At 37.9% G+C, this 12,211-nt stretch overlaps 3 protein-coding genes and 1 non-coding gene across 6 annotated transcripts in view; 2 read left to right on the forward strand and 2 right to left on the reverse strand.

The window, feature by feature from the left end:
* LOC104815732 (arogenate dehydratase/prephenate dehydratase 6, chloroplastic) overlaps positions 1-1,427 on the forward strand; it is a 2,168-nt gene extending 741 nt beyond the window's left edge. Inside the window, exon 3 of one of the 2 annotated variants that reach the window (XM_019202819.1) lies at positions 27-1,427. In XM_019202819.1, coding sequence (XP_019058364.1) covers positions 27-1,169 — 1,143 coding nt within the window. In that variant the 3' untranslated portion in view covers positions 1,170-1,427. The remainder of the gene's footprint in view (positions 1-26) is intronic. The other variant, XM_019202818.1, reaches the window with a different exon arrangement.
* Positions 1,428-2,086: 659 nt separating this feature from the next.
* Positions 2,087-2,167, reverse strand: TRNAL-AAG. The gene has a single exon. It is a non-coding gene; the product is annotated as a tRNA-Leu (tRNA).
* A 299-nt stretch (positions 2,168-2,466) lies between these two features.
* On the reverse strand, positions 2,467-5,598 carry LOC104815733 (UDP-D-apiose/UDP-D-xylose synthase 2). 2 transcript variants are annotated; one of them, XM_010544273.2, is made up of 9 exons: positions 5,156-5,597; positions 4,728-4,820; positions 4,446-4,553; positions 3,889-4,003; positions 3,672-3,805; positions 3,469-3,570; positions 3,286-3,378; positions 3,066-3,201; positions 2,467-2,976 (listed from the first exon to the last, which is right to left on the reverse strand). In XM_010544273.2, the coding sequence occupies exons 1-9, from the start codon at positions 5,429-5,431 to the stop codon at positions 2,864-2,866; spliced, it is 1,170 nt and encodes a 389-aa protein (XP_010542575.1). In that variant the 5' UTR covers positions 5,432-5,597; the 3' UTR covers positions 2,467-2,863. The 2 variants fall into 2 exon arrangements, with proteins under 2 accessions (XP_010542575.1, XP_010542574.1); XM_010544272.2 differs by having other exon boundaries at positions 3,066-3,378; positions 5,156-5,598.
* A 3,758-nt stretch (positions 5,599-9,356) lies between these two features.
* LOC104815734 (superoxide dismutase [Cu-Zn], chloroplastic) lies at positions 9,357-11,587 on the forward strand. The gene is given in 9 exon segments (XM_010544274.2): positions 9,357-9,671; positions 10,208-10,269; positions 10,379-10,418; positions 10,533-10,628; positions 10,714-10,745; positions 10,840-10,875; positions 10,877-10,940; positions 11,074-11,127; positions 11,388-11,587. Coding segments are annotated over 9 exon segments (675 nt in total). The 5' UTR covers positions 9,357-9,406; the 3' UTR covers positions 11,414-11,587.
* The last annotated feature ends 624 nt before the right edge of the window (positions 11,588-12,211 follow it).

Raw genomic sequence — 12,211 nt, forward strand, 5'->3', positions numbered from 1 at the left:
GCGCGTGCGCGATTATCGCGAGCAAGGTTGTTTCTCAGGAGCAATCAGAATCGGCGGCGGAGCTTCCACCACTTTCCGGCGGAGCTGATCACGTCGCCGCCGTGAACGGCCACAATAGCGCCGCCACCGTGGCTGGACTGAATCTGGTCCCGATCGAGAAATCCGACGCCAAATCGCTGGTCCCGCAACCGCCGCAGAAGCCTCTCAGCATCACGGATCTGTCGCCTGCGCCGATGCACGGATCTAAGCTCCGAGTCGCGTACCAAGGCGTCCCGGGCGCGTACTCTGAGGCCGCCGCCGGTAAGGCTTACCCAAACTGCGAAGCAATTCCTTGCGATCAGTTTGAAGTGGCGTTTCAGGCGGTGGAGCTCTGGATCGCGGACCGAGCGGTTTTACCAGTGGAGAACTCGCTCGGTGGCTCAATCCACCGGAACTACGACCTCCTCCTCCGCCACCGCCTCCACATAGTGGGAGAGGTCCAGCTCCCGGTCCATCACTGCCTCATGGCTCTCCCCGGTATCCGCAAGGAGTTCCTCACGCGTGTGATCTCACATCCACAGGGACTCGCCCAATGCGAGCACACACTCACCAAGCTCGGCCTCAACGTGGCGCGTGAGGCTGTCGACGACACCGCCGGAGCCGCCGAATTCATTGCCGCCAACAACCTACGCGACACAGCAGCGATCGCGAGCGCACGAGCCGCAGAGATCTACGGGTTGGAGATCCTCGAAGACGGGATCCAGGACGACGCGAGTAACGTCACGCGCTTCGTGATGCTGGCGCGTGATCCGATCATACCTAGGACTGACCGGCCGTTCAAGACGAGCATTGTGTTCGCTCACGAGAAAGGTACGAGCGTTCTGTTCAAAGTGCTTTCGGCGTTTGCGTTTAGGAACATCAGCTTGACAAAGATCGAGTCGCGACCGAATCACAACCGCCCAATAAGGCTCGTCGACGACGCAAACGTGGGAACGGCGAAGCACTTCGAGTACATGTTCTACATCGATTTCGAGGCTTCAATGGCGGAGCCGCGTGCACAGAACGCGCTAGCTGAGGTTCAGGAGTTCACATCCTTCCTGCGGGTGCTGGGGAGTTATCCCATGGACATGACGCCTTGGTCACCATCATCATCATCATCATCATCATTGTCAGCATCATCACCATCATAAAACATATGAACACTACCACCAAGATAAACCTTAATTAATATGTAAATTTGGAGAATGAAAACTAAAACTTATTTCTCCTATATATAAAAAAAAATTAAGAAGCCGTGGGATCCGTTGTTGTGTTTATTTCTGTTGTCAGCTTTTTTTAGATTTAATTACGTTCTTTAAGCAACAGCTTATATTAAATTTATCATCCAAATGTCAAAAGATTTATCATTTGTATAAATATAAATGTCAACATTGATGAGTGATTTATCATTTGTATAAATGTCAACATTGATGAGTGATTGGTGAGAAATTAACATATGGTAAAGATGATGATGGCGTGGGTGGAGTTTGGTGGGGATGATGATGGTGACGGTGATGATGATGATGATGATGATGATGATGATGATAATGGGGCGGGGGTTGGTAAAAGCCTAAAAGGTGAGAAGGCATACGTATTTTGGAGGCGCGTGGTAGGTACGATCGTTTCGTGTTTGCTTTATGGACCATTATTCGTTTGAAGAAGACATGTTGACACGTCATCATTACCTTCTACGCGCATCCACACGTAGACAAACGTACACGCTACATGCAAATATACACAAAAGTACTATATAATTCGACTCGTAGTCGTAGCCCTTTTTTTGGTCTCAAACATAGGTGGTGAAGAATGTGAGAATCACTTGCGTACTGTTAGATTTCAATGTATGTATGTATGACACCTCTCCCTTGGTCAGTAATGTAAACAGTTAAGGCAAGCATTTGATAATTTTTCTTGACAAATGCGATGTTTTGATTGAAATATACATATATAAAATCAATAGAAGCAGAGTGAAGAAATGACAATCTTATCATATTTGAAAAAGGCCGCAACAAATGAAAACAAAAATAAAAAATAAAAAGGGTGAAAAATGATAATAAAAAAAACATGATGTTGAGAGTGGGATTTGAACCCACGCCCTTTCGGACCAGAACCTTAATCTGGCGCCTTAGACCAACTCGGCCATCTCAACCTGTTGTTTTTAGTATATTAAGTTCAAAGTACAATTTGTGTTATCATCAAATAAAGATCAAGCTCGTATATCTCGAGTGCTGAAAAAACATGATCTGATTCGATTGGCGAGATTTAGGCGTACAGTCATTATGGTCACTGATACCCCAAGTAATGAAGACAAGCCGACGAGGGCAAAGACGAAGGCAAGAGAGACGAAAGGAACGAAGGAAGAAGATGAAGACCAGAGAGGGAGGCGAAGGAAGAGACAACAAAAATTTCCCTAAAAACTAGTGTTACCATTTCAGTTACACGGCTGGATATCAATAAATACCGGTAAGATCCTGTATTTCTGCCCAGCCCCGAAAGACTGAGCGACAATACAAGGTGCAAAAAAAAATATCAATACCACTACAACCAATACCTTTTGCTTCCAAAAGGATACAATATATGGAAAGAGCCCACACCCACACCGATGAACACAGACAGGGTGTATGAAGACCATAATGAACAACATATCAAAGTACTCAATCAACCACCAAAACAAGATACACTATTTTGCTTCAAAACAACCCCCCCCCCCAAAAAAAACAAATTATATATAGTTATGAAAATGGTCTTTGCGTGTATTTTAAGAAGCACTTTGTTGACATTTGGGGGGTTTTGTGAATGTGGTAGATGAGGAGGGTTGTTTAGCCCCCTGTGTGTGTGTGTCCACTTAGGAAGCAACAGCTTTCGACACTGCTTTCTTCACTGCCTCCGCGTAGGTCCTGTGCTGGTACGTTAACGTTGACTCCAGCAGGTCCCATAGCGACGTCTTGGGGTTCCATCCTATAATATTACCACACATTTATGCCCATTGATCAGAACCTTCCCATATATCTATCTATACAACGATCCATGCATATATATATATATACCGAGCTGGCGGTTTATGATGGTCATGTCAGGGATTCTCTTGTCGCTGTCATCATAGCCTTCCCCGTAGAATTCTTTGGAGCTAACATCTATCGTCGGATTCTCGGGGGCCGGCTCTCCACAGACTTTCGAGTAAACCTGGCATGATATTTCTAACATCTTTGAGGCAATATGAACGCTTTTCTTATCGGATGTGATTTCCGGATTTTCAGAGTTGCTCACCTCAGTCATCATTTCAGCGAGTTGCCTCACCGTAACTTCATTGTTTGGGTTGCCTACATTGAAGATATGGCCATTGACTCTGTCCGGGTTTTCCTGTACAGAACACCAAAACATTTAGATGAAACTTCACCCGGTGAGGAAGTACACAAACAAATAGCCGAAGGGGTTGGCAATGAAACACACAATCATCAAAAGGACAGCTTCGATTGCATCCTTGATGTAGATGAAAGTTCTCTGGGATTGTCCACCATCCACAAGTTTGAGAGGCTCACGGCGTAGAAGGTTCTGTCATAAAAAATTGAAAGAAGTTGTAGCCACAACAAAAAAAAAAAACATGAATGAAGAATATTGTGATGTGGACTCATCTAGTTATAAGATCAACTTACGTTACTAAAGCAAGCAAGGACCCGAGGAACACCCTCACTTGGGCCATCAATGCCAGGTATGAAATCCATTCTAGGTCCAATCCAGTTAAACGGTCTCACAATGGTGAACTGGAGTGCGTTCTCAGCACCCTCGGCTGTGACCATAAGCAAATGAAATCAGAAACCTTTTGTTCTGAGTAAATCAAACTACAGTGTTATGTGGTTGAAGTAGCTTTACCATAGACGAGTCTCTCAATCAGTTGCTTTGCACAGGCATATGACCACCTTTGCTTCTCAATAGAACCAAAAATGCAGGGGGAAGTATCTTCTTTGAGAACATAGTAAGCAGGGTCCTGCAAAACCCGAAACAAGCCACATTTCGTGAGGAATGAAACAGAGAGAAAAGGTAATATGCAGGAGCTAAAGTACAAGCGCGAACTACTTGTCACGAGGCAAACGAAGCAAAACAGAGCAGACAGGACTCAAACCACCCTTGTGCAATAAGGGACAAGAAACTATGTTTTCTCTGCACTTTCAAAATCTAGGCATTGTTAAAAATGGATAATTTGTAGTTCCTAAGAGTAGTCTACATGATTCTGGAATTTTTTCAAAAGAAAGAGATCTAACAAGAAGATTAGCACTCATAGTTTAGCTGTTGGCATTGCCCACAAATAAGAAACAGAAAGTTAAGGATAACTACAAAATGTTCTCAATACACAAGAAGGCGACATTCAACTAAAGGTGGTAAAAAGACAAAAACATGTTGAAAGCGAAAGGGAGAAAAGGAAGCCTGACCTGACGCAGAGGATGATCCTTTGGAAGAAAGCTTCCAATAGTTTTTCCATACACTTCACAAGTCGAAAAGTGAATGAGACGCTTGTTGTTCTCTGAACAGTACTTAACCTACATGCCCGACCCGAATCAAGCCAGACAACAAGTGATAAGTGATAACAAGCTAACAACCATATCTCGGCGCATCAATATCACAAAATAGCTTTTCAATCTATTCAACTGCTCCAGGAACAACTGTTACACGGAAAAAGGTGGAAAAACACCGTTAATTGAAGAATTTCATACCACGGGGAGCGCATCAATGAAATTGCTGTAGATTGTGTCAAGAGGACGCGTATTGTAATCTGCAGGAGTACAGATGGCAGCTAGATTTATTGTCTGCGGAACAAAACAGAAACAACTATTACATCAGAATTTAACAACCGAGAGAAAGAGAGAGGTAAAGAAGATGAAGCAGATATAGCTTCGAGTATAGATATATACATGAACAGAAGATCTATGATAAACGTCCAATTGCGAAACGTGGAAGCTGAATATTCGATTTTAAATTCCGATAATGGACCAGATCTAAGTCAGCGAGCATGAATCGTGCAAACACCAAACAACATTTGCAATCAACAAACCGGTTGCGTCAGCTTACGCTTTGAACATGCAAGGATAAATTCCCAAAAGGAACAGCTACGCACTCACACGAGGGGAATTAGAAAAATTACCAGATCCGCCATCTTGATAAGTCCTTCAAGCCTGGAATCATGCTTGATGTTGATACGATGGAACTGGATCCGATCGGCCCAGGGAAGCGTATCAGGCTCGAGTAAGTGCTTGATCTTGTCGTTGTAGACGTCGAGAGCGAGCACCTTGTGCGGTGTCTCCGACATCAGCTTCTCGCATAGGTGGGAACCGATGAAACCTCCGGCGCCGATCATGCATATCGTGATCGGCTTTACCGGCCTCCCGTCGAGATCAACTCTACCGGATCCGTTAGCCATTTTCTCGGGAAATTTTTGAAATCGCTAAAACCAGAGGCTCTCTCTCTGGATATTCAATTCTCAGTGACCGCAGGCTTCCTCTCTCTAGAGGATAATAATGCAATGGCTGTAAGAGCAGCAGATGGTGAGGACGAGAGATTTTTGGGCTTGGGGAATGGCGGAAACCAGGAAACGGGGACGGTGGATTTAAGAGCGGCAATGCGCGTACAGAGAAGTACCTACGCGCGACACCGACGCGTGGAGTTACTCGCAAACGTTGTAGCTTCGCTTGGAATCTCTCTCTTAATAGTTAATATCATTATTAATTAAGTCTAGATCAGATCATGTATTATTGTTAAACAAATTCAAATAAATAGATCAATTTTTTATTTATATAAATATATTAATTATTGAAAATTTTTATATGAATATAATTTTTTTAAAACATTATTTTTAATATTATTAAATCACAAAGCAAAGATATTTTTATATTATTAAATAATTATTCAATTTATTTTAAAATATTTTGATAAAAATTATATATATAATTATGTCTCTATTCAATAAAACTCAACTAGTTATGTATTTATATAAAAAAAATCGTGTTTATTTTGAAAGTTTTAATAAATTATTGTATTTGTTATAAAATTATATCTCTATTTACAATTCTTGAAATCATTTATTATCATAAATCATTAACAAAAATATCAGAATAGTAATTAATAAGTTAAATAAGTTTCTTTATTTATTTTTATTTTATTATCTTAATTAGTATTTTTTTATGATCTAAAAATTCATCGAATTTTAGTTCCAATTACATCTCTCGAAAATACGAAAGAAAGTTGGATAAATTATAGCATGACAACACCTTCCTAATCATGTTTAGAATCAAATCTTGAATGAAACCATGTTTTATCATACTCACTTATCAATAATCTACCAAAAGTTCATCTGATCAAAAATTCGATCTAACTAATATACTTAGATATGATGTAGAAAATTTGACTATTTTTTATAATAAAAAGTTTCACTATATTTTCAATTTAACTAATCTTCTATATCCGAAATCAGTCATTAATCAAGCAATTAATGGTTATTGATCGTTGAACCTTTTGAAAATAACCTTTCAATCACCTTTGCCATTCTACCACCACAAATGCTTTTTTTTTAAATGACTATTCTATTATGAATTACAAATATTTTTTTTATAACTACAATAGGTCTGCGTGAAAATTGCATGTGAACCAATCAGTAAACTGTGTTTATAAAAGAGGTAAGTTATATTTTATTATTTTTTATCCATTAAAATAGAATAAAAAATATCATCCAAAAAAAAGATCTGTTGGATATAAATATTAGACTGTGCCAGAACATGTTATGGGTTATGCTATGTTGTGACTCTCTTGGAACACTGTTTCTTTTGGACCAACATTGTCAGATCATTAGATTATCAAGATTTATGGGTCCAATAAACTTAAAAATGTATAACGAACCAAATAATTTTAAAAAATAACTTTTATATGTATTCGAGCTAATGTATTAATTCTTCAGTATTTTCATATACACATGTATTGTCAATATTGTCTTCACAGAAAAATCATGTGTGTGTATATATATATATATATATATATTGTTATTTCCATTTATGGAACCACTATATTTCGATGTATTATACATGCGTTGTATATCAAATATATTTTAAATATGTTTGTATTTTTGTAACCAATCCTAGAGCTTTGTAAATCTAGATTAATAATAATGATTTTTAACATTGAAGAAGCATTGAGAAAAATAAAAGTACACATTTTTACTAAAAAAACATACTCTTAAAATACTAAACACAAAATAATAAATATTAGTAAGATTTTTTTTAGTACAATGATACATGAATAAATAGATATTTTTTAGATTTTATGATTGATTTATCTTCAATATAAATTGTGAATTTATATATATTAGATAAATTAATTATAACATTGATCCGTAAATCAAACATACGACCAATTCGATTTGGGGTAATTCTAATTGTATGGAACATGATTAAATTCAATATATTTTCTATAATCTCAATTAATAAATTAAGGTAAAATAATATTGTTGTTCACGGATAAAATTGTGTGTTGCATTTTTTGGGAAAATTTGTGTTGTATGATAAAATATAATAAAGAAAATGGACCGTGGGTGGAGAGATGGAAATGGAGTGTCCAATTTGGCTTTCATGTGAGTGAGCGCCTTGCAGCCAGTGAGCTGTCTAGTGTTCATAATTGATGCTCACGTGGCCATATGTATATTATATATTTTCAGAAATGAAAATTATTGGAAACTCAACCCCACGCGCGACAGTCCCTACTGAAACCTCCGGCGCCGATCATGCATATCGTGATCGGCTTTACCGGCCTCCCGTCGAGATCAACTCTACCCAGTGAACGAGAGTCCCTACACGCGCCTCTCTCCCTCTTTGTAGATAATATAATAAAAATTATCGAAATAAAAATACTAATAAAAACAAAAACTAATCGAATTTATATTTAATTTTGACATTCATTTTGTTTAAATCTTTGCATAAAAAGAATTTATTAAACTGAAGCTGACTTGGCATATTGTAAAGAGCACCGACACAGCGCGTGTAAACAAGGGACTTTTTATGTTTCGTCCAAATAATTTATTTTTTATTTATAATTTTTTAAAGTACCGACAAAATACATGCTTGGATCATAGGTGCAGTAAGTACCCGCTCGAGGACGTCATACACTGAACACTTTTTAAAAATGTTTTTATAAAAATTATTTGTTTAGTTTGAAATATAATTGGAATATTTTACAATCAATTAGAAATTTAAATATACAATAGAGAAGTCATACATAACATACAAATTTATCAAATTGCAAAAAAAAAAAAATAGTAAGAACAACTACTTGTAAGATAACTATTTCTATTCCTATCAGAAGTAACTGCAGTGAAATGTAAAATTATGCATGACCTGTGAATAATCTCTCTTTCTAACATTTGGACTGAAGATTTCCAAAATTATAAGTTTGCCCAATAAAACCCAAAGAATATCATTTTCGACAAAGTAACTGAAACCCTAAAGTAAAGGTAGTGACATTAAAAATATCCCCAAGCAGCAAAACTTCTGGATCTACCAGAAGGTTTAAAGTAATATGGGTTGTGTTTCCTGGAAAATGTATCCATTAAAAGATGTCTACAGAACTAAGCTACACGATATGTTTCTAGTCATTGTAGCCGTGGAATCATCAACGATGTTGTAACATTTTTGGTATTATTATTAATCTTTTTTTAAGTAATTGAATATACCGAATTAAAATCTAAATTAATTTTGAAAACGAAAACCAACCATATAATTTGAAATATATATTTTCTAGAAACCGATAAAAAAATAAAAAAAAAGACTCGATTCAATGGGACATACGGATCGGCAACTTTTTTTTTTCCGAATAGAAATTAAATTGAATATTTTTCAGATAAACATTTATCTTTGAAAAAAAAACAGTAGTTTTTAATTAAGATTTTAGAGATTATCGTTAGAAATTCTTAAAAAAAGACAGTAGCTTTTGTAAAATACCATTATCCAATGAAATAAGGATGTTTTAGCCAAATTTCCATTTATAAAAACCTTGAACTATGATAATATGTTTTTTACGATATATATATATATATATTGATATATAAACAGGGCACTTAAAATTGTAAATTTCCAAAAAGAAAGTAAAACTACTGTTTTGGAACCTAAAGTAGAATAAAAAAAACAATTTTTTTTAGAAGGGAACAAAAATCAAACAGATTGAGAAGAAGACAACAAAAGGAAAACCCAAAGATAAAAAAAAAAAAAAAAAAAAAAAAAAAAAAAAAAAAACCCAAAAAAAAAAAAAAAAAAAAAAAAAAAAAAAAAAAAAAAAAAAGCCCACAACACAAACAAAGCCACGTCTCCTTTTATCTCATTTTCAAAGAAAGAAGCAAAGTTCAGCAAGGGCAGCCATGGCTGCGCAATCAATCCTCACGTTCTCCTTGCCCTCTCGGGCTCTCCCATCATCGCATCCCAAGTTGTCTTTGTCCTCTTCTTCTGCTCCTCGTCTCCGTTCCTCATTCTGTGGCGTCTCCATCAGCCGCCGCTCGGTTTCCTTCTCCGGTGGATCTCCGGCGAGATCGATCACCGTTTTCGCCGCCACGAAGAAGGCAGTGGCTGTTCTCAAGGGTAACTCCGAGGTTGAAGGGGTTGTCAGTCTGACCCAAGAAGACGATGGTCCGTCTCTCCTTTCGCTCTCTTTGTCGTATTTATCGGCATTCGTATTCTAATTCCGATTACAGATTCTTCTCTGGGTTTCTCTTTTTTGTTGATTTGGTCGATATTTCGCGATGGGTTTTTGGATTTACTGAAGCTTGTGTTGTTATTCAAACTTTAGCTCCGGCGTGCGTCAGATTTAGGCAGCTTTTCGTGATTTTCTATGAAGAATAGATTTTATCATCTGCCCGATGAGAACTTATCGGTGTATTGATGAAAAGGTCTTAGCTTTGGAATGATTAATCCACATAGAAATCTGTGGTTTTGAAGTGTGTATCAGAGTTCTCTGGTTTATGAACCAAAGCCATTCCTTATGAGAAAACGTGTTTCTCGCATGGAGGAGGCTCATGCTTTTTTGAGGTTTAAACCAGAGTTTGAACTTTCTTATGGCACATGATTTAATGTCTGTTAACTGTGGAGATGGTTTGTGATATGTGTTTATTGAATTGGATTGGATGGAGTAACTGAGATATACATTGCTTGATCATGGTAAACAGGTCCTACCACTGTGAACGTTCGCATCACCGGCCTCACTCCCGGCCCTCATGGCTTTCACCTCGTAAGCCTTCATCCGACCATGTTCATTATCCTTCTTCTTGTTCCTCCCTTGTGGTTTTCAAGTTGGTGAAATTCTGATACCGGTGCCTAAACTCCGTGTTGTTTTCCAGCATGAGTATGGTGACACAACAAATGGATGCATCTCGACAGGTTCTGCATTTCTTTTCTTTATCCTTACATCTCATTTGGTGAAGATTCGATTGATTCATCCTGATGCTTTTGATGTGCTTTTTTTATTCTTGTTCCGAATTCTTTTGTATGTAGGGGCACATTTCAATCCTAACAACATGACACATGGAGCTCCCGAAGATGAAATCCGTCATGCGGGTGACCTGGGAAACATAATTGCCAATGCCGACGGTTATCTCTTCCTTCTTAAGTCTTTGCATCTCCCATAATATCGGTTTTCCTGAACTTACTTACCGCCGTCTTCATAATGCAACAGGGGTGGCAGAGGCAACAATTGTCGACATACAGGTGTGTTTTGTGACAGGATTTTCCTGTTTCCTTCACTTTGTTCTCATCTATTTGTCTTCTGACAAGCAATGGCGTCACTAATTCGATCATGCAGATTCCTCTGACTGGTCCGAATTCAGTAGTCGGAAGACGTGGAAGCTGCATATTCGATTTTAAATTCCGATAATTGCGAGCTTGAGGATGACCTCGGAAAGGGTAAAGAAACCTGATTTAAAAGACTATTCTTATCATTGTTTAAGAAAAGGGTGACGACCGTTGCCAAGCTTATAAAACTTTTCCCCGAGTAAGATTTGATCTCTTATGGAGCATTCTGTGCTCATATCTGTAGGTGGGCATGAGCTTAGTCTGACCACTGGCAACGCCGGCGGCAGGTTGGCATGCGGTAAGGCTCTGAATTCATTTTTTTTCCCGTTTATCTTCCACTGTCCTATCTCGTAGAACTTCGAATATTGCACGCCATGACTTACAGTAGTAACATTATACATTAAACCCGCAAATCGTTATCTGCATCATGTGTTTTCATCAGACTCGCCGTTCTTGTAGCATTTGCATTTGCATATATAGAAGAAACACTATACGCAAAACCCGTAAGATCGATCTGTTTACGCGGTCTCTCGTCTTTACAACGTGCCCTTTCCGCAGGTGTTGTTGGCTTGACTCCGGTTTAACTCTGTTGGTCGAGGAGTTTCTGGTGTAATTGAAAGACAGAGAGCTAAACAATAGGGTTTTTCCTGAATAAAGTTGGACTCTGTGTCCAAATGTGTGTTTGATTGGCCTTAAACTGTGTTGGAACCTTATCTGATCGGTTTCGGTTTCGGTTTCAGTTCCGGTTCGATTTTACACCTTTGTGTGGTAGGATCCTTCCCCGAACCCTGTTCAACGGGATGCTTTGTGCACCAGAGTGCCCTGCCCTTTTTCGTAATTGGGTGGACGAAATCGTTATATGGATTGATAGATACATTAAAACTTTGGGAAAACTGTATTCCCAAAATTTGCAAATTTGGTTTAGTTAATTTAAAATCCTCGTAAGTCGTAATATAATATAATCAGTGTGCATGTTAACGATAGTGTTTACTAATATCTTATGTTAACTTCTCCAATCTCATACATAAGATTATAAAGTTAAAATAACTTAACGTGATTTTGACTTGGGATTATCCTAAGAAATCATTAATCCGCTTGCTTACTTGTGTGCCATGATTAGGGCGCAATTTATTATTTCATTAAATTAAAGTTTTGACATAATATATGAAAATATAATGAACAAAACATAATTATCAGTTTAAGCACCTGTTTGGTCCCCTCGGGACGTGTCTTTTGAACCTGAACTAAATTAAAGTTACTTCCTGTTTTCCTTCTCCTCATATTTTTTTTTATATTTTTTTGGGTTTGTTTTATTTGAAAAAAAAAATAGGAAATTTAATTCAGCTATCTCCAAAAACATAATTTACATCAACTTATTATCA

Source organism: Tarenaya hassleriana, unplaced genomic scaffold, assembly GCF_000463585.1.
Source record: "Tarenaya hassleriana unplaced genomic scaffold, ASM46358v1 Cleome24, whole genome shotgun sequence".
In the NCBI taxonomy this organism is placed as follows: domain Eukaryota; kingdom Viridiplantae; phylum Streptophyta; class Magnoliopsida; order Brassicales; family Cleomaceae; genus Tarenaya; species Tarenaya hassleriana.